This window comes from Carettochelys insculpta, chromosome 3, assembly GCF_033958435.1.
Source record: "Carettochelys insculpta isolate YL-2023 chromosome 3, ASM3395843v1, whole genome shotgun sequence".
Taxonomy (NCBI): Eukaryota; Metazoa; Chordata; order Testudines; family Carettochelyidae; genus Carettochelys; species Carettochelys insculpta.
Genome location: NC_134139.1, coordinates 205,166,536 through 205,191,623, shown reverse-complemented (window position 1 = coordinate 205,191,623; position 25,088 = coordinate 205,166,536). Strand labels below are relative to the sequence as shown.

Sequence of the window (25,088 nt, the reverse complement as noted above, 5' to 3'; positions counted from 1 at the left end):
TTATTTTGAAACATTACGGCTGGATCTACACGTGCCCCTTCCTTTCGAGTAGGTTCAAAAGATGCCAATGAGGTGCTGCAATGAATATGCAGAGCCTCATTAGCACAATGGCGGCCGCAGTGATTCAAAAGTGCAGCTTTTCAAATCGCACACCACCCGTGGAGACGGTACCTTCCAAAAGGATACCCCCAGTTTTCAAAAGCCGTTCTTCCTATCTGGTGATCGGAAGAAGGGCTTTCAAAAACTGGGGGGGTCCTTTCGGAAAGTCCCGTCTCCACGGGTGAAGCGCGATTCGAAAAGCTGCACTTTCGAATCACTGCAGCTGCCATTACGCTAATGAAGCCTCATTAGCATCTTTTGAACCAGCTCATTAACATGCCCATTTCGAAAGGAAGGAGCACGTGTAGACACAGGGCATGGCAACAGACCATAATGGTGATGCCATAAACCTTTTTGCCTATTTCACTTTAGCGTAACTCAGCTCTTCCAAGGGAACCCCATTCTATACTTGTTTTCTCAAAAAAAAAAAAAGTGCCAGTGAGTTCAATGCTCTTACTCCAAAAGTAAGTGCACTCTCTGCATAGTCACTCTTAGCTTTTTTGGTAACTTGATTTTAATTAATGATTTTTTTCTTGGTGATATAAATTGTGATTTATATCAATCATTTAAATCCCCTTGATTTTGACAGCTAACTAGAGACATTACACTAGATTTGTTAAATCTTTTTGCTACCTTAAAGAGCGCAGTATAACTACATACATTTATTTCACTATGTCTAAATTGCAGACTTCTGTTGGGAGACTGGAAGGAACTTTCTGCCGATAGCCCAGTCTTCAAGTCTCAGCCATGTTAATCTGTATCCACAAAAACAATTAGAAGTCCTGTGGCACCTTATTGGCTAACAGATTTAACAGAGCATAAAGTGGGTCTTTGCCCATGAAAGCCTACACGCCAATAAATGTTAGTCTATGAAGTGCCACAGGACTTCTCATTTTTATCACTGTCTTCCTTGTTCCACGAGGAAGAAGGGATGTCGGCAGAGGAGTTTTTCCCAACATACGGCCTTGTGTGGATGGGCTAAATGTTGGGAAAGCTTCTCCCAACAGAACTGTCAGCAGGAGATATGCAAATATGTATCTTTTGCTGAAAGTTCTCATCAATCTAGACATAGTCTTTAAGTAATTATATACAGATTACTATTTTCAACTCATTAAGTATACATTTTTGTACAGCAGAAAATATTGAATGATATATTTCTTACTTATTAGATAATTAATTTTTGTACATATTTGCATCAAGCTGCATCAGTACAGTAACTGGAATTTAATTAACAAAAAATACTATGTAAAATTTATTTTTTAAACAAAATAACCTTACATGTTTTACATATATAAACTTCTCTTATCAAAACATATTGCACATTCACAGCTAAATTATTTATTAAATAAATGGATTAACCGTAGCCAGCGGATTGATTATTTCACGTCAGACTGGAAAAACTTATAAATAAGCCTAAATGAAAGTGACTGCAGCACAAATTCCTATTTGCCCAAGTCTCTTGAAAATAAGAGTGTTTTCCAAGTTACTCAGACCATCCTTCAGACTTTAAAAATTAGTAAATCTCTTGCCTTCCTCCTCATTATTATTCATAAACTGGAAGAGAAAGACAAGCTTTCCTGAATTTTCAGCTTCCAATCAAATTCTCAACTTTGTCTGAAATAATTCAAATGAAGAAAATACTCTCTGTGCCTGCAGATTTGCTCTCAAAAGCTGGTTTAGCACTTCAAACAACACTGGTTCCTGGTGGTTAGCAAGTGAATTCCACCATTTCAGTGGGGCGACTTTCTCTCACACCTTATCAACAAACATACACACTCATCCCTCGTTAAACAAGTACTTTACTTACAATCTTTATTGAAGGAACAGAGTTAAAAACAATAGAGGAGTTCAAGTACCTTGGCAGTGTGATAGCCAATGATGGCTCCATTGACAAAGAAATCAATGCCAGAATCTGCCAGGCCAGCCGGGCACCAGGATGTCTGAGAGTGCAAATGTTGAATCAGCACAATATCTGACAGTCCACTAAACTGAAAGCGTACAAGGCTGTAATCCTGACCAGTCTCCTGTATGGCTGTGAAACCTGGACCTTGCACAGAAAACACATAAAACTGCTGGAGCGCTTCAACACGCACACCCTGAGGTCAATACTGCACATTCAATGGCAGGACAGATTTACGAACCTGGAACTCCTAGACAGAGCAGGAACCACGAGCATCAAAGCCATGATTCTGAAAGTCCAGCTTTGCTGGACAGGGCACGTCATATGAATGGAGGAGTCAAGAACCCCTAAGCAACTCCTCTGTGGTGAACTCTCCCAGGGCAAAAGGACTCAAGGTAGGCCTCACAAGAGGTATAAAGACTGTGTGCCGGCCAACATTGCTCATGCTGGTTTAAAACCAGATCAGCTAGAGTAGCATGCAAAAGACCAAACAGGCTGGCGTGCTCTCATACGACACGCGTATGACAGCTTTGAAGAGTAGCGATGCGTACGCCTCATTGATGCTCGTGAAAGGAAGAAAGCAACAGCAGCAGCAGCACCAACAGAACCAGGACAATTCCCTTGCCCCCCACTATGAACGCCCATGCCGTTCAAAGCTTGGACTCCTCAGTCACATGCGAGTCCACAAATGATGAGCCTGTGAAAGCTCAAGACATCATCGTCGGACTCTACGGAGTACCTACATTACACACTTACAAGTACTCGCTAAAAGAGGGACACATACACTTACCTTTGTTCACTAGACAAGTCAACTCCCCCCGCTAATACAAGCTTAACCCCACTCCTCGCAACCCCCGCTGGCCCCGCAGACGCAACCTGCTGCAGCCTAACCCCCATCTCCCCTGCCAGCCCTGCAGACCCTTCCCACCACAGCCTGACCCCCCCACCGACCCAACCCGATGCAGCCTGATCCCCCCGCCCACTCCATGGACCCAACCCACCACAGCCTTAACACCTCACCCTCCCCGTGAACCCAACCCATCGCAGCTTCAACGCCTCCCGTCTGCCACCAGGTTTTAATCCTCCCTCCAGCTCCTGGCCCCAAACTGTCCCCAGACATTAACCCTCTCCAGTCCCCCCCAAATCCAAGGTTCACTTACCTTTCAAAAGCAGCGCTACATGCTGCCACTCCTTCGCTGACTTACGGGCACTTGGAAAGAATCAAGAGATGTTTACATACATTTTAATGGGAATTTAGTGTCCCTCTTACGAGTTTTTGCCTACAAGGAGAAAGTTGGGAATCAATTGTGCTCATACAGTGAGGGATGAGCATATTGCTTATTCGCCTCCAGCCCTGGAACACATTATGGTGGGCAAGACTGATGGGTGATTATTGGAGGCTCACGTCATGTCACTTCAGCAGTTAATCATCTGCCACAATGCCCCAGGTTGAGGATATTGGCAAGAAAACAAAACTGATTAAGAGCTTGATCCATCCACTTCTTTATTGCCTGCAATTTCAGGTACAGTAGGGTCTCAAGGTTTGTGAACTCAATGTTTGCAATTTCAATTATTCACGAGCAGATGAGCAGCCACTTCCCCCAGGGCCCCAGGCAGGAGCCTGAGGCTGGCTCCATGTTTGGTGCTGGTGGTGCAAGGCTGTCTCTCCTGCTCCTCTCCCAGCTGGGCTCCCTGGCTGAGGCATCCCGGAGGGCTGGCGGGGAGGAGGTGTCCCGGGGCCCCAGGATGGTCCTGAGCTCCCTTTAATAGGGGATGAAGCAGGGGTGGCCCCCAACTGGCTGGCCAAGTCCCAAGCCCAGGCATAACCCTGCCACAGCTCCTTAACCTTACTCTTGACTTGGTCAGCAGTGCAGACAGGGTGACCCCAGTATTCAGGCCCTTGGCCAGCCAGGCAAAGGCAGCCGTGTTCCGCTGCTGGTTCCCCATCACCCAGCGCACCTTCTTCTCCTGCCAGAGCCCCAGCAGGTCCTGGACCTCGTGCTCACTCCAGGAGGGGGTGAGCCTTCCTGCCCTCCAGCTGGACACTTGGGAGCCCTGGGCATGCTCGGAGGGGGATCCTGGGGCTCCTGACCTGCCCGGATGCTGGCCATGGCTGTACGGCAGCTGTATGGGGCGTCGCCGAGATGTGCAGGGGCAACACAAGCGGTGGCTGCTGCCTACATGCTCTCAGCTTCCTGCAGTGGGGATTCTTGATCTGTGCAGCTTTAAGAGCTGCTGTACACACAGACCACAGAGCCCCGCAGGGGCTGGGCAGCACGTCTCCACCTAACAGCTGATTGCTGCCATGGCAGACCCTGCTTTCGAAAAAGCGGGACGCAGAGCATCTACACGTCCTTTTTCGAAAAAAGGTGTTGAAGGAGCGGCCTGTTCCTATTTTCTGTTTGGAAGAGCGGTCTTGATTCCTGCGGGGCCTAACGCCAATTTCATCTTCGAAAGACCGTGTGGCATGTGTAGATGCACTGCACGCTACTTTGAACTGGGGCCTGCTCTTTCGAAAGACCTGGATAGTGTAGACACAGCTATAATGTTTGATTATACTGAACAATAAAAAATAATTTCAGAAGTCCAGCAGTAATAAAAATATCATTTATAAATACCTCACAGATATCAATCAAATTCTGAACCCATTCTGAATTTCATAAGTAATCCACCCAGAACACAAACTGATGACAACAATCTATGTCAGGGGTGAGCAAACTTCTTCACCACACCCGCCCTTATTAACTCTGCAGTTAGCCGGGACACCCATCCCCAACATGTGGGAGGACTGTAGGAAGGGATGCATGCGGGGTGGTGGGGGGTATTCAGGAAGGGGGTGCCACCACACAGGCAACTGCCAGCTGTGCTTGCTCTCAGCAGTCGCTCCTGCCACAGCCTCCACTACCTCCCCAGCCATGCTGACACCATGACTCAGGGACCCAGTGGCAGGGGGGTCTTCCTTTGACAAGGATAGCAACAGAGGCTGTAGGGGAGGAAGCAGCACAAGATGTTGGGGGCGGGGTGGGTGTTGATTTCACTGCATTCCCCCTACAAAATATCACACCCCCTCTGGGGGTCAGGCCCCCACTTCACGTACCCTTGATTTGTTATCATATTAATAGGCAGTCCGCAAAAAGTTTACTAATAAGATAATCCAGGTAGTTCAGACTTTGAAAAACATTTTTTGACTATGTCTACACTAGCCCCCTCCCCCTTTGAAAAGGGGATGCTAATGAGACACATCCAGATATGCTAATGAGGTGGTGCAATGAATATGCAGCACCTCATTTGCATAATGGCAGACCCGGCACTTCTAAAGTGCCGCTTTCAACCGCACATGGCTCATCTAAATATGTAGAAATCCCCTTATTCCTATAACCAAACAGGAATAAGGGGACGTCGATGTCTGCAGGGTCCTCTCAAGGATCCCGTGTAGATAAGCTGCGCAAGTTTGAATGCGGCACTTTCGAAGTGCTGTGGCTGCCATTATGCTAATGAGGCGTTGCACATTCATTGCACTGTCTCATTAGCATATCCCCATGTGTCTCATTAGCATCCCCCTTTCGAAAGGGGGGATGCTAGTGCAGACATGGTCTTTGTTTCATTTTAACAACCAGGTTTTGCATCTCTTTGTTGCACTGTCTACATTTGACACCACTTTTTTTTAATCTAGACCTTCAGGAATTTCTTGAAAATATTCCTGAACAGGGAATAGCCTAGCCTATACAGCAAGGGTAGGAACCCTTTTTTGGGTCAGGGGCTGCTGACCCACAGACAAATCAGTCAGGGGGCCACACAAGTGAGAAACAAAATAAAACAAAACAAAACATAACAAAAATCACTTAGGAAAGTTCGATGTCTGCAAGTCACCAGGACCTGATGAAATACATCCTAGAATACTCAAGGAGCTGATGGACGAGGTATCTGAACCATTAGCTATCGTCTTTGGAAAATCATGGGAGACAGGAGAGATTCCAGAAGACTGGAAAAAGGCAATTATAGTGCCCATCTATAAAAAGGGGAATAAGAACAACGCAGGAAACTACTGACCAATCAGTTTAACTTCTGTGCCAAGAAAGATTATGGAACAAATAATTAAGGAAATCATCTGCAAACACTTGGGAGATGGTAAACTGATAGGGAACATCCAGCATGGATTTGCAAAGAACAAATCATGTCAAACCAATCTGACAGCTTTCTTTGACAGGATAAGCCTGGTGGATATGGTATACCTAGACTTTAGTAAGATATTTGATATGGTCTTGCATGATATTCTTATCAATAAACTAGGCAAATACAACTTAGATGGGGCTACCACAAGGTGGGCGCAAAACTGGCTGGGTATCTGTAGTCAGAGAGTAGTTATTAATGGTTCTCAATCCTGCTGGAAAGGTATAACAAATGGGGTTCCACAGGGGTCTGTATTGGGACTGGTTCTGTTCAATATCTTCATCAATGATTTACATATTGGCATAGAAAGTACGCTTACTAAGTTTGCAGATGATCGCAAGCTAGGAGGGGTTGCAACTGCTTTGGAGGACAGGGTCAAAATTCAAAAGGATCTGGACAAATTGGAGAAATAGTCTGAAGTAAACAGGATGAAGTTTAATAAAGAGAAATGCAAAGTGCTCCACTTAGGAAGGAACAATCAGTTTCACACATATAGAATGGGAAGTGACTGTCTAGGAAGGAGAACGGCAGAAAGGGATCTAGAGGTTACAGTGGACCACAAGTTAAATATGAGTCAACAATGTGATGCCATTGCAAAAAAAGCGAACATGATTCTGGGAGGCATTAACAGGTGTGTTGTGAACAAGACACAAGAAGTGAATCTTCCGCTCGACTGTGAGCTGGTTAGACCTCAGTTGGAGTATTGTGTCCAGTTGGGGGTGTCGCATTTCAAGAAAGATGTGGAGAAACTGGAAAGGGTCCAGAAAAGAGCAACAAGAATGATCAAAGGTCTAGAGAACGTGACCTATGAAGAAAGGCTGAAAGAATTGGGCTTGTTTAGTTTGGAAAAAAGAAGATTAAGGGGGGACATGACAGCTGTTTTCAGGTATCTAAAAGGGGGTCATAAGGAGGAGGGAGAAAACTTGGTCTTCTTGACCTCTGAGGATAGAACAAGCAATGGACTTAAACTGCAGCAAGGGAGGTTTACATTGGACATAAGCAAAAAGTTCCTAACTGGCAGGGTGGTCAAACACTGGAATAAATTGCCTAGGGAGGTTGTGGAATCTCCATCTCTGGAGATATTTAAGAACAGCTTACATAAACATCTATCAGGGATGGTCTAGACAGCACTTGGTCCTGCCATGAGGGCAGGGGGCTGGACTCAGTGATCTCTCAAGGTCCCTTCCAGTCCTAGCATTCTATGATTCTATGAAAACGAAAACAAAAAGTCCTCACTGATGTGGTTCCTGACTGTAGTGGGGCAGGAGGATGGTACAGAAACAGGCTCAATCTAGGCAAGGGTGAGGTGCAGGAGTGGGCTGGGGGTGGGTGTTCTGAGTCACAGTGGGGTGCAAGAGCAGGCTGAGGGTGGGGGGCCTGCACAGGATGGGGTTGTAGAAGAGCAATGGGGATCTAGCTGGGAATCTGGGTCTAGGTGTAAGGGAGGGTGTTGGAGGGTCTGGGGTGCAAGATAGAGGCAAGGCATCTAGGAGGGAAGGGGCAAGAATAGGGTGCAGGTAGGGAGTCTGGGTGGGAGGGGAGTGCAAGAGAGGAGTGCAAGGTCTGGGCAGGAGGGAAGTGCAACAGAGGGGGATTGGGTCTAGGCAGATGGTGGACGGTTTGGGTTGTGAGGTCTGGGAGGAAGGGTCAGGATGGTGCAGGAACGGTGTGGGACTGGGAGTCTGGAGGGGAGGGGGTGCAGGAGCAGTCAAGGACACAGGGTCTGGATGACAGGGATGCAGCTTACCTGCTCACTCCTGGATGAACATGGCTCTGCACCCCTCCCTCTAATCCCAGGCACTGACCTCCGTTGCTCTGATTGGCCAGAATTCCAGCCAGTCACAGCAGCAGCATGAAGCCATCGGCAGTTCTGGAGAGGTGTCTGCTACTCTCCCTCCCTTCCCCCAGCTGGGGAAAAAACAGCAAGCAGCAGCAGAGCGTGGAGCCACCTCAGCCCCAGACAGAGCCTGTGGCCTGGATCTGGCACTAGCTTGCCTGATCCAGCCCACCCAGAGCTCCAAATGATCCACACTGCCTCTGGCCAGATGCTGGGGAGGGAAGCCCCACGGCCTGGGGACCAGATCCAAACATACAAAGGTTTCCCACTTCTGATCTACAGCCATGGCAATTTCCCCTTTCCCTCCCCTCAACTCCCAAGTGTTGAAATCGGTGCTGGAGGATGCATTCTGAAGAGTGTTTTCCTTTTCTCTGCAGTGTCTTGCTTTGAAACCAACATTGATTCTTTCTGGTTGCGCTCTACTTCTGCTCCCTTGTCAGATAAATACTTTACTCCTATCCCCATTTTCCCCAGAAAAACAAAACTGATAACAAATCCAAGACTTCTCCTCTTGTGCCGTCTTTCACACTTCAGTATTTGTAGAGAGACAGAGAGAGTGCCAATTGAGAAACTAATGGATTTACTTTTGTTTGTAGCTGTGTACAAATGCAAGGAAACACAGCAAAGCCATTTAATTAAAGTTTCCAGAACCATGCGAAAGATATGGTCTGGGAGTTACTGAACACATCAGTGTTTTTCCATGCCCTGGAGAGTAACTACATTATGTGGGGAGTCACTCATAAACTGAGAAATGAACAGAGCTCAGGTAGGGAGCAACTGTAAAGTAGGAGTATAAGAACAACCAAATAGAATCAGGGGATGGTCCTGTTGGCTACATCTACACGTGAAGCCTACATCGAAGTAGCCTATTTCGATGTGGCGACATCGAAATAGGCTATTTCAATGAATAACGTCTACACGTCCTCCAGGGCTGGCAACATCGATGTTCAACATCAACGTTGCGCAGCACCACATCGAAGTAGGCGCAGCGAGGGAACGTCTACACGCCACAGTAGCACACATCGAAATAAGGGTGCCAGGCACAGCTGCAGACAGGGTCACAGGGCGGACTCAACAGCCAGCCGCTCCCTTAAAGGGCCCCTCCCAGACACACTTGCACTAAACAGCACAAGATACACAGAGCCAACAACGAGTTGCAGACCCTGTGCATGCAGCATGAATCCCCCGCTGCAGCAGCAGCAGCCAGAAGCCCTGGGCTAAAGGCTGCTGCCCACGGTGACCATAGAGCCCCGCACGGGCTGGAGAGACAGCATCTCTCAACCCCCCAGCTGATGGCTGCCATGGAGGACCCCACAATTTCGACGTTGCGGGACGCGGATTGTCTACACGGTCCCTACTTCGACGTTGAACGTCGAAGTAGGGCGCTATTCCGATCCCCTCATGAGGTTAGCGACTTCGACGTCTCGCCGCCTAACGTCGAAGTTAACTTCGAAATAGCGCCCGACGCGTGTAGCCGCGACGGGTGCTATTTCGAAGTTAGTGCCGCTACTTCGAAGTAGCGTGCACGTGTAGACACAGCCGTTGAGATATAAGGTGGTGTCCCTTAAAACCAGAGCCTGGCTCCCCACAACTGTGATGACTTTTCTAGGCTCTTGCACCCAACAAAACACCCCCTGGGTTACCCACAGGATAGAATGGGGGATAGGAGAGAGTATCACTATTTAGACAGAGAAGAAGAATTTAACTTAATTCTTTGATAAAGGGTAATAGTGGGCACCATATGTATTATTTAAATAGTGCACAAGATTGTCATATTTTGTATAAATTTAGATTTCATTTTAGAAGAGGTTTTTCAAAAGAAAAGTGTATTATTGAAATAACAAAAAAAACTAATTTAAAACAACAAAATCCAATTTAAATTTTGAAATATCAAGCTTTTTTTTTAAAAAAAAATCTTCTATTTTTATCAACCTTCCTTGTACCAAACTGAGGCATGCAGAACAAAAGCTCAGAGAGGTAGGCTAGATTATTGAACCCTGTACAAAATGAGTATAGTTTGCACTTGCTGAGCAATTTCTGCTTATGCAATTATAGAGTGTAAATTGGGGCAAAATTTGACCCAGTGTTCTTTTGTCACGGTCCTTATAATTGCATGATTTTGCTTTGAGCGTTGAAATTATTCTTCTCTTTAGTTCACGGATAATATCCATGGTACATCGCCCTGAACACATCAGCACCATCTTTGCATCCTTCCATTGGCTCGCCTTTTGGCAAACTCAAACAGATGCTTCTTGCATTCGCCTTTAAGTCACATCATGATTTAGTCCCACTCCAATCACATCTACCATCTTTCCATGAATTCAAACACCTTCTGTCATTCTGCCAAAAATGCAAGTCTTTATAATCCATTAGTATGTTCCTCCCAGTTCGTCCATGCTTTCTTCCACACTGATCCGCACCAAAATTCAGCTATTGAATCTTGCCAAAGCTCCTCCCTTAAGATTTATCGCTGCCGTCATAAATATCAAACTGCCAGCTGACAGTAGCTGAAACTACTGCTTCTTATAGAAAAACATGATTGTTTTATTGTTATGCAATTTCCTACTCTTCCATTTGTCGGTTTCATCCATCTCCCCGTTATATCTTGTCATATTTGACAGTGATATGGGGCAGAGGCTGACTTTTAGTACTCAACTTGTATAATGCTTAACACAATGGGACCATGATCCTACCTTTTCACTTGTAGATGTTATATGTATGTAATGATAATGAGAGTAAATGTAAGATTTTCAGATACTAAAAAGTACAACATGCACCAAACAATACCGCTTAACCCAAGATCATTCATCAGCATTCTCCAGATCAGAAGAAGTGGGTCTATCCCAAGAAAGCTTATCACCTAATAAATTATATTGTTAGTCTTTAAAGTGCTACAGGACTGCTTTCTTGTTTTGTGAAAATACAGACTAACATGGCTACCTCCCTGAGGCTGTGTCTACACGTGCACGCTACTTCGAAGTAGTGGCGCCAACTTCGAAATAGCGCCCGTCATGGCTACACTTGTTGGGCGCTATTTCGAAGTTGAAATCGATGTTAGGTGGCGAGACGTCGAAGTCGCTAACCCCATGAGGGGATGGGAATAGCGCCCCACTTCGAAGTTGAACGTCGAAGTAGGGCACATGTAGACGATCCGCGTCCCGCACCATCGAAATAGCGGGGTCCGCCATGGCGGCCATCAGCTGAGGGGTTGAGAGACGCTCTCTCTCCAGCCCCTGCAGGGCTCTATGGTCATCGTGTGCAGCAGCCCTTAGCCCAGGGCTTCTGGCTGCAGCTGCTGCAACTGGGGATCCATGCAGCATGCACAGGGTCTGCAACCAGTTATCAGCTCTGTGGATCTTGTGTTGTTTAGTGCAACTGTGTCTGGGAGGGGCCCTTTAAGGGAGGGGCTTGCTGTTGAGTCTGCCCTGTGACCCTGTCTGCAGCTGTTCCTGGCACCCTTATTTCGATGTGTGCTACTTTGGCGTGTAGACGTTCCCTCGCAGCGCCTATTTCGATGTGGTGCTGCCCAACATCGAAGTTGAACGTCAACGTTGCCAGCCCTGGAGGACGTGTAGACGTTCGATGTCGCTACATCGAAATAAGCTATTTCGATGTAGAGTGCACGTGTAGACGTAGCCTGAGACTATTAGCCCAACATCATTAACTAGTGGCTACTGGATAGACTTGATTTCCCTACAAAGACAAGGAAGAAAACATTCTCACTGTAAATTAATTTTCAAAGTAAAAAATATTTTCAGTCAGTGAAAATGTCTTTCTTCCAAAGTTCTCAAAGCAGTTCACAAATGTGAAGGTTTTAGAACAGCCATATGGTGCACATAAATATTTGTTATCCTCATTTTTTGGGAACCAGAAAAACAGTGGAAGAAACAAGCTAGAACAGTTCTCAGTCCAAATTATACAGGGAGCCAGCAACAAAGCTTGACACAGAGAAAAGATTTTCTCCAATTTAAAAATAATTGAATGATAGAAATTAGGTATGTTTGCTTTCGTGGCAGAATGGCAGCAGGTCCAGCAAACAGCCAATTATGTATTATTTCTGCTAAAGCAGCGCATAGGAACGCCAGGACAAGACACACCCCGCATCACACTGGGCAATGTGCAGACAACTAACAGAGACAAAGATCTGCTCCCAGGTTCATCAGAGAGGGTAAACAAAAGTGAAAAATGGAAAATAGATGGGCAGCAACTTCAGAGCAAGACAAAAAGCAGATAGCAAAAAAGTAGATGTCTCAGCTCACCAAGTGGAAAACCCATTTTTCCATTGGGAGCACCTATCCCCTAGCACCGCAGTAAGACAGGGGTGCACAAAGTGGGGAATGGGCCCCCTTTGGGGGGTGTGAAATTTCATAATGGGGGCGCAGCTCATTTGGCTGCTGGGTCTCAGACTCATCCATCTCATTAAAAACTCTGAAATCTGTTACTGTTTTTATATATATATTCACTTTTATATACTGATTGATAAAGCATTTCCATGTTACAGACTTATTTTCTCACATGTGCCTAGAAGATTTTTTTCATATGAACATAACCAAAATTTTCCTCTGTTTGGGTTACATTAGCCAAGTTGGGGGTGGAGGGGCTGCTACAGCAAAAAGTGGGGCCTGACGTGAAAAGCTGTAACATGTTACTGACCCATTGGCTTTGTGAGGGTGACATAAGGCATTGAGATGGCCCCATGCTAATCGTCATGATCTAGAGAAAGGGGTAAGCAGTGAGGTGGCAAAGTTTGCAGATGACACCAAACCGTTCAGGATAGTCAAAACCAAAGCAGACTGTGAAGAACTTCAAAAAGATCTCAGCAAACTGAGTGATTGGGCAGCAAAATGGGAAATGAAATTTAATGTGGGTAAGTGTAAGGTAGTGCACACTGGGAAAAATAACCCCAATTATACATACAATGTGATCTGGGCAAATTTAGATACAACAGATCAGGAAATGGATCTTGGAATTATAGTGGAAAGTTCTCTGAAAACATCCACGCAGTTTGCAGCAGCAGTCAGTAAAGCAAATAGGATGTTAGGAATAATTAAAAAAGGGATAGAAAAATAAGACAAAGAATATCTTCCTTCCCCTATATAAAACTATGGTACACACACATTGAGTGCTGCATGCAGATGTGGTCTCCTCACCTCAAAAAAGACATATTGGCATTAGAAAATGTTCAGAAAAGGGCAACTAAAATGATTAAGGGTTTGGAACAGGTCCCATATGAGAAGAGGCTAGAAAGACTGGGACCTTTCAGTCTAGAAAAGTGGAGACTGAGGGGTGATATGATAGAGGTATATAAAATCATGAATGGTGTGAAGAAAGTGAATACAGAAAAGTGATTTACTTGTTCCCATAATATAAGAACTAGAGGACACCAAACGAAATTAATGGGTTGCAGGTTCAAAACTAATAAAAAAGTTTTTCTTCACACAGCGCACAGTCAACCTGTGAAACTCCTTACCAGAGGACGCTGCGAAGGCCAGGACTCTAACAGAGTTTAAAGAGGAGCTCGATAAATATTTGGAGGTTAGGTCCCTAGATGGCTATTAGCAAGGGGTAAGGTACGGTGCCTCTAGCCTCTTGTTGAAGGCAGGAGACAAATCGCTTGATCATTGTTTTCGGTTCACCTCCTCTGGGGCACCAGGCATTGGCTACTGTCAGCAGACAGGATACTGGACTAGATGGACCTTTGGAGTGACCCAGTACGGCCATTCTTATATCAGCCCCCCCGCCCAAACACATACAATACATACACTTTTGCCTGCCCCTTACCTAGCACAAGCCCCTTCTCCCGCCCCTCGCACCCATCTGGCCATGACTGGGACAAGGCCCCGCTCTGTTTCCCGCTGTTTAGGGCTATATGTCCCTTCACCCCATGCTCGGGGGGCCAGCTGGAGACACGCGCCAGCGGCCAATCAGCAACCACAGGACATGCCCCGGCAGACCTCCAGGCCGCCTGCGTCCCAAGCGAGGACACCCTAGCACCTTTCCTCGCCCCTTCGCCGACGTCAGACGGAGGCAGGATCTCCTGCTGCGCGTGCGCAACGGACAGCGGCCACCCACTTCGCGCCGCACGAAACCGGCGGCCCGCGCAGGTAGGCAAAGAGCGGCGCGCGCCCAACCAGCGTCCCGCGAAGGGAGATCAGCGCGCATGCGCTCCTGGCTTCCCGACTTGGGGGAGGAGGGGAAGCCCGTGCGCCTGCGTGCCAGCTCGTGGGTGGGCGGAGGGAGACAGGTGCCGCGCCTGTGCGAGACCTCCCGCTCCGCGGATGGAGTCACACATCTTCCCCCGCCCCGCCCCCCCCAGAAATCGTCATCTCACCGGGCGGGGTGGGGGAGGGGGTTCGCTCGCCGCGCCGCGATTGGTTCAGTTCGGGGAAGGGGTCCGCCCTACCTGAGACGGGGATCCTCTGGCTCCGGCCGGGCAGGGCCTCCTCCCTGGTGGGCAGCCTGGAGGCTGACTCCCCCATGCCGAAGGGCGAGCCCGGGAGAATCCGCAGGAGGCGGCGTGGCACCGAGGTCATCCGCCACGTCAGAGTGCGGAGGTTGTTAACCGCCCGTGCGGCGCGTGCTGGCCGTTAGGCTGCGCGGGGGCGGAAGGGGCGCTTGCGCGCGGGCGGGCGGGCTGGCGAGAGACCCGCCTCCAGCCAACGGCTGCGTGCTTTGCACCGGCGGCGTCGCAGAGGCCGGCTTATCTCCGGCAGCGTTGGGTGAGCGACGAGTGCGCCGCTGGCGGCGAGTGGGTGGCGGGCGGGGGAGGACCTGTGCCCGCCGGGTGCTGGGCTGGGGACACCCGGCTGCCCCCGCCTTGTGCTGGGATCGTGCCCCACGCACTGTTCCCGGGCTTCCCAGCCTGTGCTAGGGCGGGTATGAGCAACTACCCCTGCTCGCGCACAGGCTTCCCTGTGGGGGGTGGGGGTACACCCACCTGTCCCCTGCACCTCCCGGGCTCTTCTGCCTGTGCTGGGGTGATTATCCCCAAATGCCCCTGCTCTCCCTCACACACAACCCCCCCCCGGCTAGGTTCTGCCCCTGTGTGTGCGCACACTCCCCTCCCTGGGCTGGGAAGGGTATAGCCAAGTGTCCCAGCTCCCGTGTGCACACACAAACCCTATCGTGTGCTCTGGGATGTGAGCACATCTGGTATGTCCCCTTCCCTGGGCTCTGCCTGTCTTGAGGTGGGTGTACCTGCTGTTCCAGGCACCCCCACTTCCATGTGCTGCCTGACCTGGGGTTAGGTATATCCAGTGCACCATGCCCATACTCCTCCCCAGGCTCTGCATATCTTGGGATATCTGTACCCAATTCCTACACACACAGTTTTCCTGGGCTCTGCCTGTCCTAGGGTGGGTATGCTCAGTCCCCCCCCCACCCCCATATGTACCAGTATACCCAACCCTTTCCTCCACTGAGACACACACTTCTCCTGCTGCTTGGCCTGTTCTGAGGGTAGGCATGTCAACTTTACAGGATTTGTCTTCAGGAGTTAATTTAAGATTGCAATGTGATGACACCTTCAAGAATACATCCAACCAAAACTGGCATCCCTGCTGGGAAGAGATATACTCAAGACACCTACACCTATCCCTCCCCAAGCTCTGTGTGTTCTGAGGTGGGTATACATACACACAAGCCCCTCCCTAGGCTCTGCTTGTCATGGGGCAGACCTACCCACAACCACTCTACACTTCAGGTATTGTAGAACCCTTTCGTAGTATGTGATCAACAAATGACTTGTTCATGATGTGAAATAAAAAGTAATTTCATAAACTCCCAAGTTTTGACAGGTAGCCTACAGTCTCTACATAGGGTCACACAGCAAAATACAATATTGCATAAAGAATATTGCAAGAGTTAAAAGGGCTTCATAGATAATGAGGATACACGGGGGGAAAATTACATGGAGAAAAAGTGAAAAATTAGGATTGTTTACCTTAATAAAGAACTGAATAGGAGGGAACTTGATAAAAATATGTAAAACAATGATTTAGAAAAAATAGGTCAGGACTTTCTGTCTCAAGAACAAGGGAATCAGCTGTAAAAGAGCAAATTAAAAGCTAATACAAAATTATTTTTTCATTCACCATATAAATTGACTGGAAGACCTTGTCACCTGATTTTGTTGAAACAAAGAGACATACAGGGCTTGAATATTTATAGGGATATCAAGCATATCCAGAGTTAGAATACTTATTTAAAAATAATAATCAGGAAAGGATGAGAACCTCATGTTTCACAATTTAAAACAATTGCTTACTCTTAGATGTTCAAATCTTGGGGGGCAATGGAGGCAGATTTTTCCACATCTTCACAATGTTGGATTCTTACATCTTCCTCTGAAACATCTAGTTCAGAATACTGTTGGAGATATGTTAGTGTAGAAGATGATGACCTTGGGTTTGATTCAGCCTGGCAATTCCTGTGTTCCCAAGGAGAACAGTATGTACTTATTCATGAATCATATGCAATTCTGCCTTTTCGGATCAATTTTCAAGGTACTTCAGATTTTGTATAATTGTATTAATCATGTAGACTGACATGTATAGTATTCCATGGAAATGAACACAATGTAAGAACTCAGAGAATTCCATAGGTCTTAGTAATAAATAGTGTTCTCATACAGTGTGGTACAGTAAAAAAATATTTTTTCAATATAAATTACTCACAAGTGCTGAATAGCAAAGGAAGTAACTTATTTAAAACATACATAAACTCATTTTTTTTTCATCATTTGCTATCTTTGCTGACATTTCCTCTTATTTGCCTTTTATTTAGTGAAGAAGCACAGAAGATTGGTCCGAATTTTCAAACAAACTTGCCATCATGCTGATCCATATTGTCTCTTCATTTCCCTGTGCATATCTATGACTCTGTATCCATCTATTGCATCTTGTATTATACTTATATTGTAAACTCTTTGGGATCAGGAACTGTCTTTTTGATTTTTGTTTATACATAGCTGACCAAGTGGAGTTCCTGGTCCATTACTGAGACTCAACAATTTTATGATAATAAGAAGTCCACACTGAGACTCCTAACACAAATAAAAATGACCTGATTTTCATAGATCCTGAGCAGCCTCAGCTCCTGTTGGCTTCAAAGAGGCTGGATAATATTTTAACTAGATAAAAGTCCTTATTATTGTTCATTAAGCCATAGAGTAGGTTTTCACCTGTTCCATGGACAGATCTGATGGAGGTATCTAAAAATTGTAGTTCTAATTTTCGGTATAATTTTGGGAGGTAGATACGTGTTTAACTGGTAGCCATATAACCATGTTCTCACTATTTAAATTATTATTATTTAAGCTTTTTCTCCCTATTTCTTATGGGTAACCAACTAAATTCTATGTGCTAACTTATAAAACATACAAGTGTACTGTACATCAGAAAAGACCAACATACAATGCTTGTATCCTTGCATTTTTGTTATTGCTATTCCAAACATGCCAATTTTTATGGGCTATATTTAAAAATAGATAAATAAATAAAATAAATAAAAAGGAGATAAGTCAAGAAGAAAATGGGTCAAGGAGATAGATGTCTATCTCCTGACTTTCATCCAGTCTAGCTGCAGGGACTTTAGTTGATCGGTTCTAGGAAACTCCCAAATTGACACACTTTTTTCTGCTGTGTGCTGTCTAATGTACCTGATCCCTTCCTTCCCTCCTAGCCTTTTTGCTAAGGGGTTGGATTTACTTTTGCAAAGTAGCAAAATTTGTTGTCTTATAAATGGTAAAACTCAATTTAGCCATCTCCTTTGGTATAATGATAGTTTCTCTTTATTGGATATATGGCTCAGTTTGCAGGTATCTGCTTCAAAGTTGAGTATAGTAAACCCTTGAGTTACACGGGGGTTGTGTTTCTACAACCCCCGTGTAACTCAAATTTTCACTCAAGTTGAGGAGAGATGGAAACCAGGTTTCCCCAGTCCTGTCAGGGATGGCAGCCTGACTCACAGCTGCTGTCCCTGACAGGAGCAGCTGCCACCCCGACAGCAGGAAACCATAAGGCTAGAGTCAGGTTGCTGCCCGTGACAAGAGTCAGGCTGCCACCCCAATAGGAAATTTCTCCAGTCAGGCACAGCTGAGAGTCCGGATTTAACCCCTGACAAGAGCAGGAAACTGCTCCTGTCCGGGGCAGCAAGAGTCAGGCTGCTGCCCCGACAGGAGTGGTTTCCTGCTCCTGTTGGGTAGCAGTCATGTTAACCTATCTCAAGGGTTTACTACAAGTCTTCAGGACTCTGCAGTGTAGTTGTACCCACGTAGGTCCCATGACACTGGAGATAAAAGATGAGTGAGGCAATATCAGTTCTACAAAAGAAATCTATGTGGCACAGAAGCCTGTTTCACAAACAGAAGGTGGTTACTTCACCCACCTCATTTCTCCCTGGAATCGTAAATTCTAGTTTAATACCATCCCAAAAACTTGAAACAATAGGGCATGACCAAAATGTACATCTACACCTCCAACATTAATCATTGAGACAGCTTTAATTTTGTACGTTCCTTGGAGCTAGCCAATGCACCCTAATGGCATATTTTGTTGAAATAAACTGGATATGGTGAGCCAAGGGTTCTTTAATCTCATATTCCTCTAGAATTCTAGATCACTGTGGTGAGATATTTATTAATAAATCTTTGTTCCATTTTTGCTTCATTATGTCTGTTTACTCTTTAGTGGGTCATTAGGCAGTCACAGTATAGATGGCAGTATGGGAAAATAGTATACAATTTGAGGAGTTCGGTGCAGGTCCTTCCAGACCAAGTTCTCAGATGAGCTGGTGACAGAACTGAATGTTGCTATATTGCAGTACTTGGTAGATTATATTGTAGTTTGAGAGACATAAATGGTGTTAACTGGTCCTCAGTTATTAATTGAGATATATATAGTTCGCTTCCTTCCATTCAGTTTTTCCTTACTAATCTAGATAGCATGTTCATTTATATCAGGTTTATGTTTCCCCAGAGTGCAAGAAAGATAGCTTCCCATTTACCAAGGTCATTAGTGACTTCTGTAATAATTGGGTCTAAATTGATGATAACTATTTGCTTTAAATCTTTGGGGACTAGTGTTCTTAGATATTTTAATGCCATTGACTGCCACTGGAAATCCCACTGACTGAGCAAAGGGCAGTACGTGTATTTTTAGTGCTAATGTTTGGGTATGCTTCACGTGTTCTTATATTAGGACAAAGGCCTGAAACATTCAATGAGTTGTAATTGGGTATCGGCCTTTGTTAGCATTCAAACACTGAACCAGTGCATCAGCCAAATCATATATATTACTTTTGCTGTGTTCATCTGTCTGTCTATCCAGGCAAGGTTCTACTGTGGTCCTCCCCACACACACTATGTTGGCTCTAGCCCCTGCACCATCCAGTGCAGAGGTCAGGCCAGCCCCTCAATGGACCACCCCGCACCCTGCCAACCCCAGCTCCTTCTCCAGCCAGTGTAGTACTCATCCCAGCCCCCCAAAAGAGACTCCCTCTGTACCATGTCAGCCCCTCCCTCTCTCAGTGCACAACCTAGCCCAGCCACCCAACAGTGTCCCCTCCTGCCCACACTGTGCCAGCCCCAGCCCCAGCCCCAGCCCCTTCCCTGGCCAGAGCTGGACCCAGCCCAGTTCCCCCAGTGGAACCCCGACCCATGCTAGTCGCTCACCCACCACATGCAGGGCCCGACCCAGCCCTCCAGTGGAGACCTCACACCATGCCAGCCCTTCCCCCACCCAGCATGGGGCCTGGCTCAGCCCGCCAACAGAGTGACCCCACACACCATGCCAGCCCTTTCCCGAACAGCACAGGGCCCATCCTATGCACTTTGGATGTGTATTACAACAGGTTTCTGTCTAGAGCTTTCTTCCAGCCCAGCTTCAACTTGCAAGCGAAGATGCAACAGGGACTCTAGTATAACATAATTTGTTTTCACAGAATCACAGGGCTGGAAGGGACCTCAGGAGGTCATCTAGTCCAGCCCCCTGCTTCAAGCAGGATCAACGCCCACTAAGTCATCCCAGCCAGGACTTAAAAACCTCAAGGGATGGAGAATCCACCACCTCTCTAGGCAACGCATTCCAATGCTTCACCACCCGCCTGGTGAAGTAGTTTTTCCTAATATCTGACGCACACCTCTCCCTCTTCAACTTCAGACCACTACTCCTTATTCCACCATCTGACACCACTGAGAACAGTTTCTCACCCTCCTTTTTAGAGCTCCCCTTCAGGAAGTTGAAGGCTGCTATTAAATCACCTCTAAGTCTTCTCTTCTGTAAACTAAACAAGCCCAAATCCCTCAGCCTATCCTCATAGGTCTTGTGCTCCAGACCCTTAATCATTTTTGTTGCCCTTTGCTGAACCTGCCCCAGCAAATCCACATCCTTTTTATACTGGGGGGCCCAAAACTGGACACAATGGCTATGTCTACGCGTGCTGATGAATAACGTCTACACGTCCTCCAGGGCTGGCAGCGTCGACGTTCAACGTCGACGTTGCGCAGCACCACATCGAAATAGGTGCTGCGAGGGAACGTCTACACGCCAGAGTAGCACACATCGAAATAAGGGTGCCAGGAACAGCTGCAGACAGCGTCACAGGGCTGACTAGCGCTTCCGGGGCAACAGCTAGCCGCTCCCTTAAAGGGCCCCTCCCCGACACACGCAGCCTGCACAGCACGTGGTCTGCAGAGCTATAGGCACGCACACCTCGAGCGACACAGTCATGGACCCCCAGCAGCAGCAGCAGCAGCCAGAGGTCCACCCAGCTGCCCCTGCAGGAGCAGTGCTCGCCCTGCTCCATGCCATGCAGGAGGCAGCTGAGCACCTTCTTGCCACGGAGGAGGAGCTGCCCGCAGGGGAGGAGGACACAACCCTCAACCCTGCAGCACACACACACACACACCCGCGCCGCACATGCCACCGGCTGTGGAGCTACCCCACGAGCTCCGACTGGTGGGAGCGGCTGGTGCTCAGAGAGTGGGACGACAACCGCTGGCTCCAGAACTTTCGCATGAGCCAGCAGACATTTCTGGAGCTATGCCAGTGGCTCACCCCCACACTCAGGCACCAGGACACCTTCATGCTGCGTGCCCTCAGCGTCGAGAAACGGGTCGGCCTCACTGTCTGGAAGCTGGCCTCTCCAGACAGCTACCGATCTGTGGGCCAGCAGTTTGGTGTTGGCAAGGCCACCGTCGGGGCTGTCCTCATGGAGGTAAGAGGACCCACGGGGGGAGGGGGAGGCAGCCCTGGCAGGGGAGGGGAGGAAGGCAGCCCTGGCGGGGGGGAGGAGGGGGGCTCTGGCAGGGGAGGGCTACACACACCCTGCACACCCCTCATTGGTGCTCTCCCATGTGCTTCCCCTGCAGGTCATCTGCGTCATCAATGCCCTGCTCCTCCACAGGCTCGTGAGGCTTGGGGACCCGGATGCTGCCATCGCGGGCTTTGCCACCCTGGGCTTCCCCAATTGCTTCGGGGCTCTGGATGGGACTCACATCCCCATCCATCCCCCGGAACACAGTGGAGGATGCTACTTGAACAGGAAGGGCTACCACTCAGTGGTCCTCCAGGCCTTGGTGGACAGCTGGGGCCGTTTCCAGGACATTTATGTGGGCTGGCCTGGCAGCACCCACAACACCCAGGTATTCCGGAACTCGGGCCTGTGCCGCTGGCTGGAGGTGGGGACCTACATCCCCCAGCGGGAGATCCCTGTGCGGGACACCACCATGCCCGTCTGCATCATCGCAGATGCGGCATACCCCCTCTGGCCCTGGCTCATGCACCCGTACACGGGCCATCTGTCTACCAGCCAGGAGCGCTTCAACCAGCGCCTCAACCACGCGCACCAGGTGGTGGAGCGCACATTTGGCTGCCTCAAAGGGCGCTGGAGGTGTCTCCTCACCCACCTTGATGCGGGCCCCACCAACATCCCCCAGATTGTGGGCGCGTGCAGCGCCCTACACAACCTCGTGGAGAGCAGGGGGAGGCCTTTCAGGGCTGGGCTGTGGAGGCTGGCAGGGCCGATGTGCAGCCACCCGCTGCTCCCAGTCGCCAGGTGGACCCGAAGGGACCTGGGTTCGGGAGGCCCTGCGGGCCCAGTTCTATGAGGCCGCGGGGTGAACGCTGGCAGGCCCACCACTGCCCCCCCCATCCTCCACAACACTCCCTGCCCCTACGCCAACACCACAGAGCACCCAAGAGCACCCCCCCCCCACTTTTCTTGTAAATAAAAGCAGACAGTTGTTCATCAACTCAAATATCTGTAGAACTCTTATTATTATTATCAACAAGACTAACTATTTACAGGCAAAATCTAACATATATATATGTATTATAAATAGGGATAAGATGAAAGGGGAAGACAAGGAAGGGGAGAACTATTTACATGGGGGGGTAAGGATCAGCATCGTAACAGGGGTCAAATATATAAACTATTTACAACAAACTAACTTAAAACTGGGGGGAATATATACAAAGGGGGAGGGGGGGCCACGTCCTGGGCCCCACACCCCCTAAAGTCCAGCGCTGGGGGTGGGCGGCCGGGATCCCCACCTCAGCCTCAGCCCTGGCCGGGGCTGGCTGGGGGCTGGGCGGACCGGGAGATACGGCCGGCGGGTGTCAGCTGGCCCCAGGTCCCCCTCGGCAGAAGGGCCCTTGGTGGCAGTACGACGGCGGACGGCGCAGCGGGTGGAGCAGCGGGTGGAGCAGGCAGGGCAGGTGCAGCGGCAGACGGCGTGGCATGGGGGGCCAGGTAGTCCACGATACGGTTGAAGGTCCGCTTGTAGGCCCCCCATGCCTCCTGGCGCCAGGCCAGCACCCGCTCCTGCAGCTGGAGGCGGTGTTCCTCCACCCACAGCCGCTGCTCGGAGACCTCCAGCTGCCGACGGTGGAGGGCCAGCAGCTGGGGGTCCGTCACCGTCGGCTGGTGGTGCTGGGTCCACCGTCTTCCCCACCGTGGGGCTGGTCGGTCCTCCGCCGAGGGGCTGGCCTGGAGTGATGGCCCCGGAGGGCTGTCCGGGACCACTGACACCTCGCCGGCGCTCTCCGGTCCTTCCGATGGTGCAGCTGCAGAACACAGGAGGGAGGGAAGAAGAGTGGAGACAGCCGTTAGTGTGGGCCCCGAGCCGTGGCCCTTGTCCCCGCACCCCTCTGCTGCAGGTTCCCCATGCCCGTACCCAGGAGATGCTGCTGTGATGGGGTTCAGGGGTCCCCCTGCACTGCACCCCATCCGCTGGCAGGAGTGACTCTCAGTCAGCAGGTACAACAGGAGGTTTATTAGGCAACAGATGCCCAGTTTCTCACAGAAGCGACAGTACAGCAGTCAGAGACAGTCCTTCCAACCCGTCCTGGGGAGAAGACCCTGAGGGGTGCCCAGGGGTGCCCCTGGGGTGTAGCTTTCCCCCTCCTCAGGCTGGCTGCCTTCTAGCTCTCCCTTCCCCTAGCCTCTAACTGCCACCCCCGATTCAAACCCAGCTCGGCTCCTCCCTCCTCTTTGTTCAGGGCAGAGGTGTAACCTTCCAGTTGTAGCCCCAGGATCATCCTTAGCCACTGGGAACTATTCTGCTTGTTTCTTATATGTAGCCTGAGTCTCGCATTTGCACTCCCCCCACTCCATCACATGCTGCTGCTGCTGCTGCTGCTGCTGCTGCTGGGTGTCCCACCCCCTCCCCCCAGGGGACCCTAGGGGTTCTGCTCCCCCCAGCCCCGGGGATGGGGCATGGCACTGTCGTGCTGGGGCGGGGGCAGGGGCTGATGCACTCTTCTGCGTGACATGCCACTGCTGTCGTTGGGGCCGTGGTCATCTGGGCATGTGGAGGGCCCTGGTCATATCTGTTACCCCCGCCCCTCAACCCTGGGGGTGTGCACCAGGGTGGGTACATACCTGACGGTCCACTTCCATGGTCGGGGGACACCCGGAGGGCGGACGACCGGCTGGAGCTCCTGGATGGCAGGATGATCTGGAGGCCGGTGTCACTGGAGGAGGACTCCCCCTCCTCCTCCGGTGCCCCGGGGGTGGGCTCCTGGGGGGGCCCCCGGGTGCGGGGCTTGCCTCCGGGGCAGACTCCGCCTCCAGGGCCTGCTGGGGCTCCTCAGCCGAGGTATCAAGAGTGGCCGGAGGGGAGGAGGTGTGCCGGGGGCCCAGGATGTCCCTGAGCTCCCTGTAAAAGGGGCAAGTGACGGGGGCGGCCCCAGATCGGCCAGCCGCATCCCAGGCCCAGGCGTAACCCTGCCGCAGCTCCTTCACTTTACTCCAGACATGATCTGGAGTGCGGGCAGGGTGACCCCGGGCAGCCAGGCCCTTGGCCAGCCGAGCGAATGCATCCGCATTCCGCCTCTTGCTCCCCATTACCTGGAGCACCTCCTCCTCACTCCAGAGCCCCAGCAGGTCCCGAAGCTCAGCCTCCGTCCAGGAGGGGCCCCGCTGCCGCTTCCCCGCCTGGCTGCTGGGCTGGGAGCGCTGGATCCCCTTGGGGGGGTCCACTGGGGGCGCTTAGGGGACTGGCGTGCAGCCATCACAGCTGGGGGGCATGTCTGTGGCGGCTGAGGGACGTGCAGGCTGGCTGCGTGTCTGGGCTGCTGCCTGCACGTTCTCTCAGCTTCCTGCACAGGAAGGGAGGGGGCGGGGAGCTTTAAGGGGCCGCTCCACGTGGTCACCATCGAGCTCAGGGGCTGGAGAGAGCGTCTCTCAACCCCTCAGCTGATGGCCGCCATGGAGGACCCCGCAATTTCGATGTTGCGGGACGCGCAATGACTACACGTTCCCGACTTCGACGTCTTGCCGCCTAACGTCGATGTTAACTTCGAAATAGCGCCCAACACGTGTAGCCGTGACGGGCGCTATTTCGAAGTTGGCGCCGCTATTTCGAAGTAGCGTGCACATGTAGACGCAGCTAATATTCCAGATGTGGCCTCACCACTGCCAAATAAAGAGGAATAACTACTTCTCTAGAGCTGCTTGAAATGCTCCTCCTAATGCACCCTAGTATGCCGTTAGCCTTCTTGGCTACAAGGGCACACTGTTTACTCATATCCAGCCTTTCATCCTCCGTAACCCCTAGGTCCCTTTCCATTTTCCTACCTA

The 25,088-nt window shown here is 49.6% G+C and overlaps 1 protein-coding gene and 1 long non-coding RNA gene across 6 annotated transcripts in view; one reads left to right on the top strand and one right to left on the bottom strand.

Annotated features, from left to right (window-relative positions):
* Positions 1-14,539, bottom strand: part of MSRA (methionine sulfoxide reductase A) — a 461,942-nt gene extending 447,403 nt beyond the window's left edge. For 4 of the 5 annotated variants that reach the window (XM_074991478.1, XM_074991476.1, XM_074991475.1 and 1 more), the window contains exon 1: positions 14,410-14,539. In XM_074991478.1, the coding sequence (XP_074847579.1) occupies positions 14,410-14,539 (130 nt within the window). Of the gene's footprint in view, positions 1-13,960; positions 14,000-14,409 lie in introns of those variants that run through there. The other variant, XM_074991480.1, reaches the window with a different exon arrangement.
* LOC142011646 (uncharacterized) lies at positions 14,306-18,673 on the top strand. The gene is made up of 3 exons (XR_012645155.1): positions 14,306-14,560; positions 15,486-15,627; positions 16,791-18,673. It is a non-coding gene; the product is annotated as an uncharacterized LOC142011646 (long non-coding RNA).
* Positions 18,674-25,088: the final 6,415 nt, after the last annotated feature.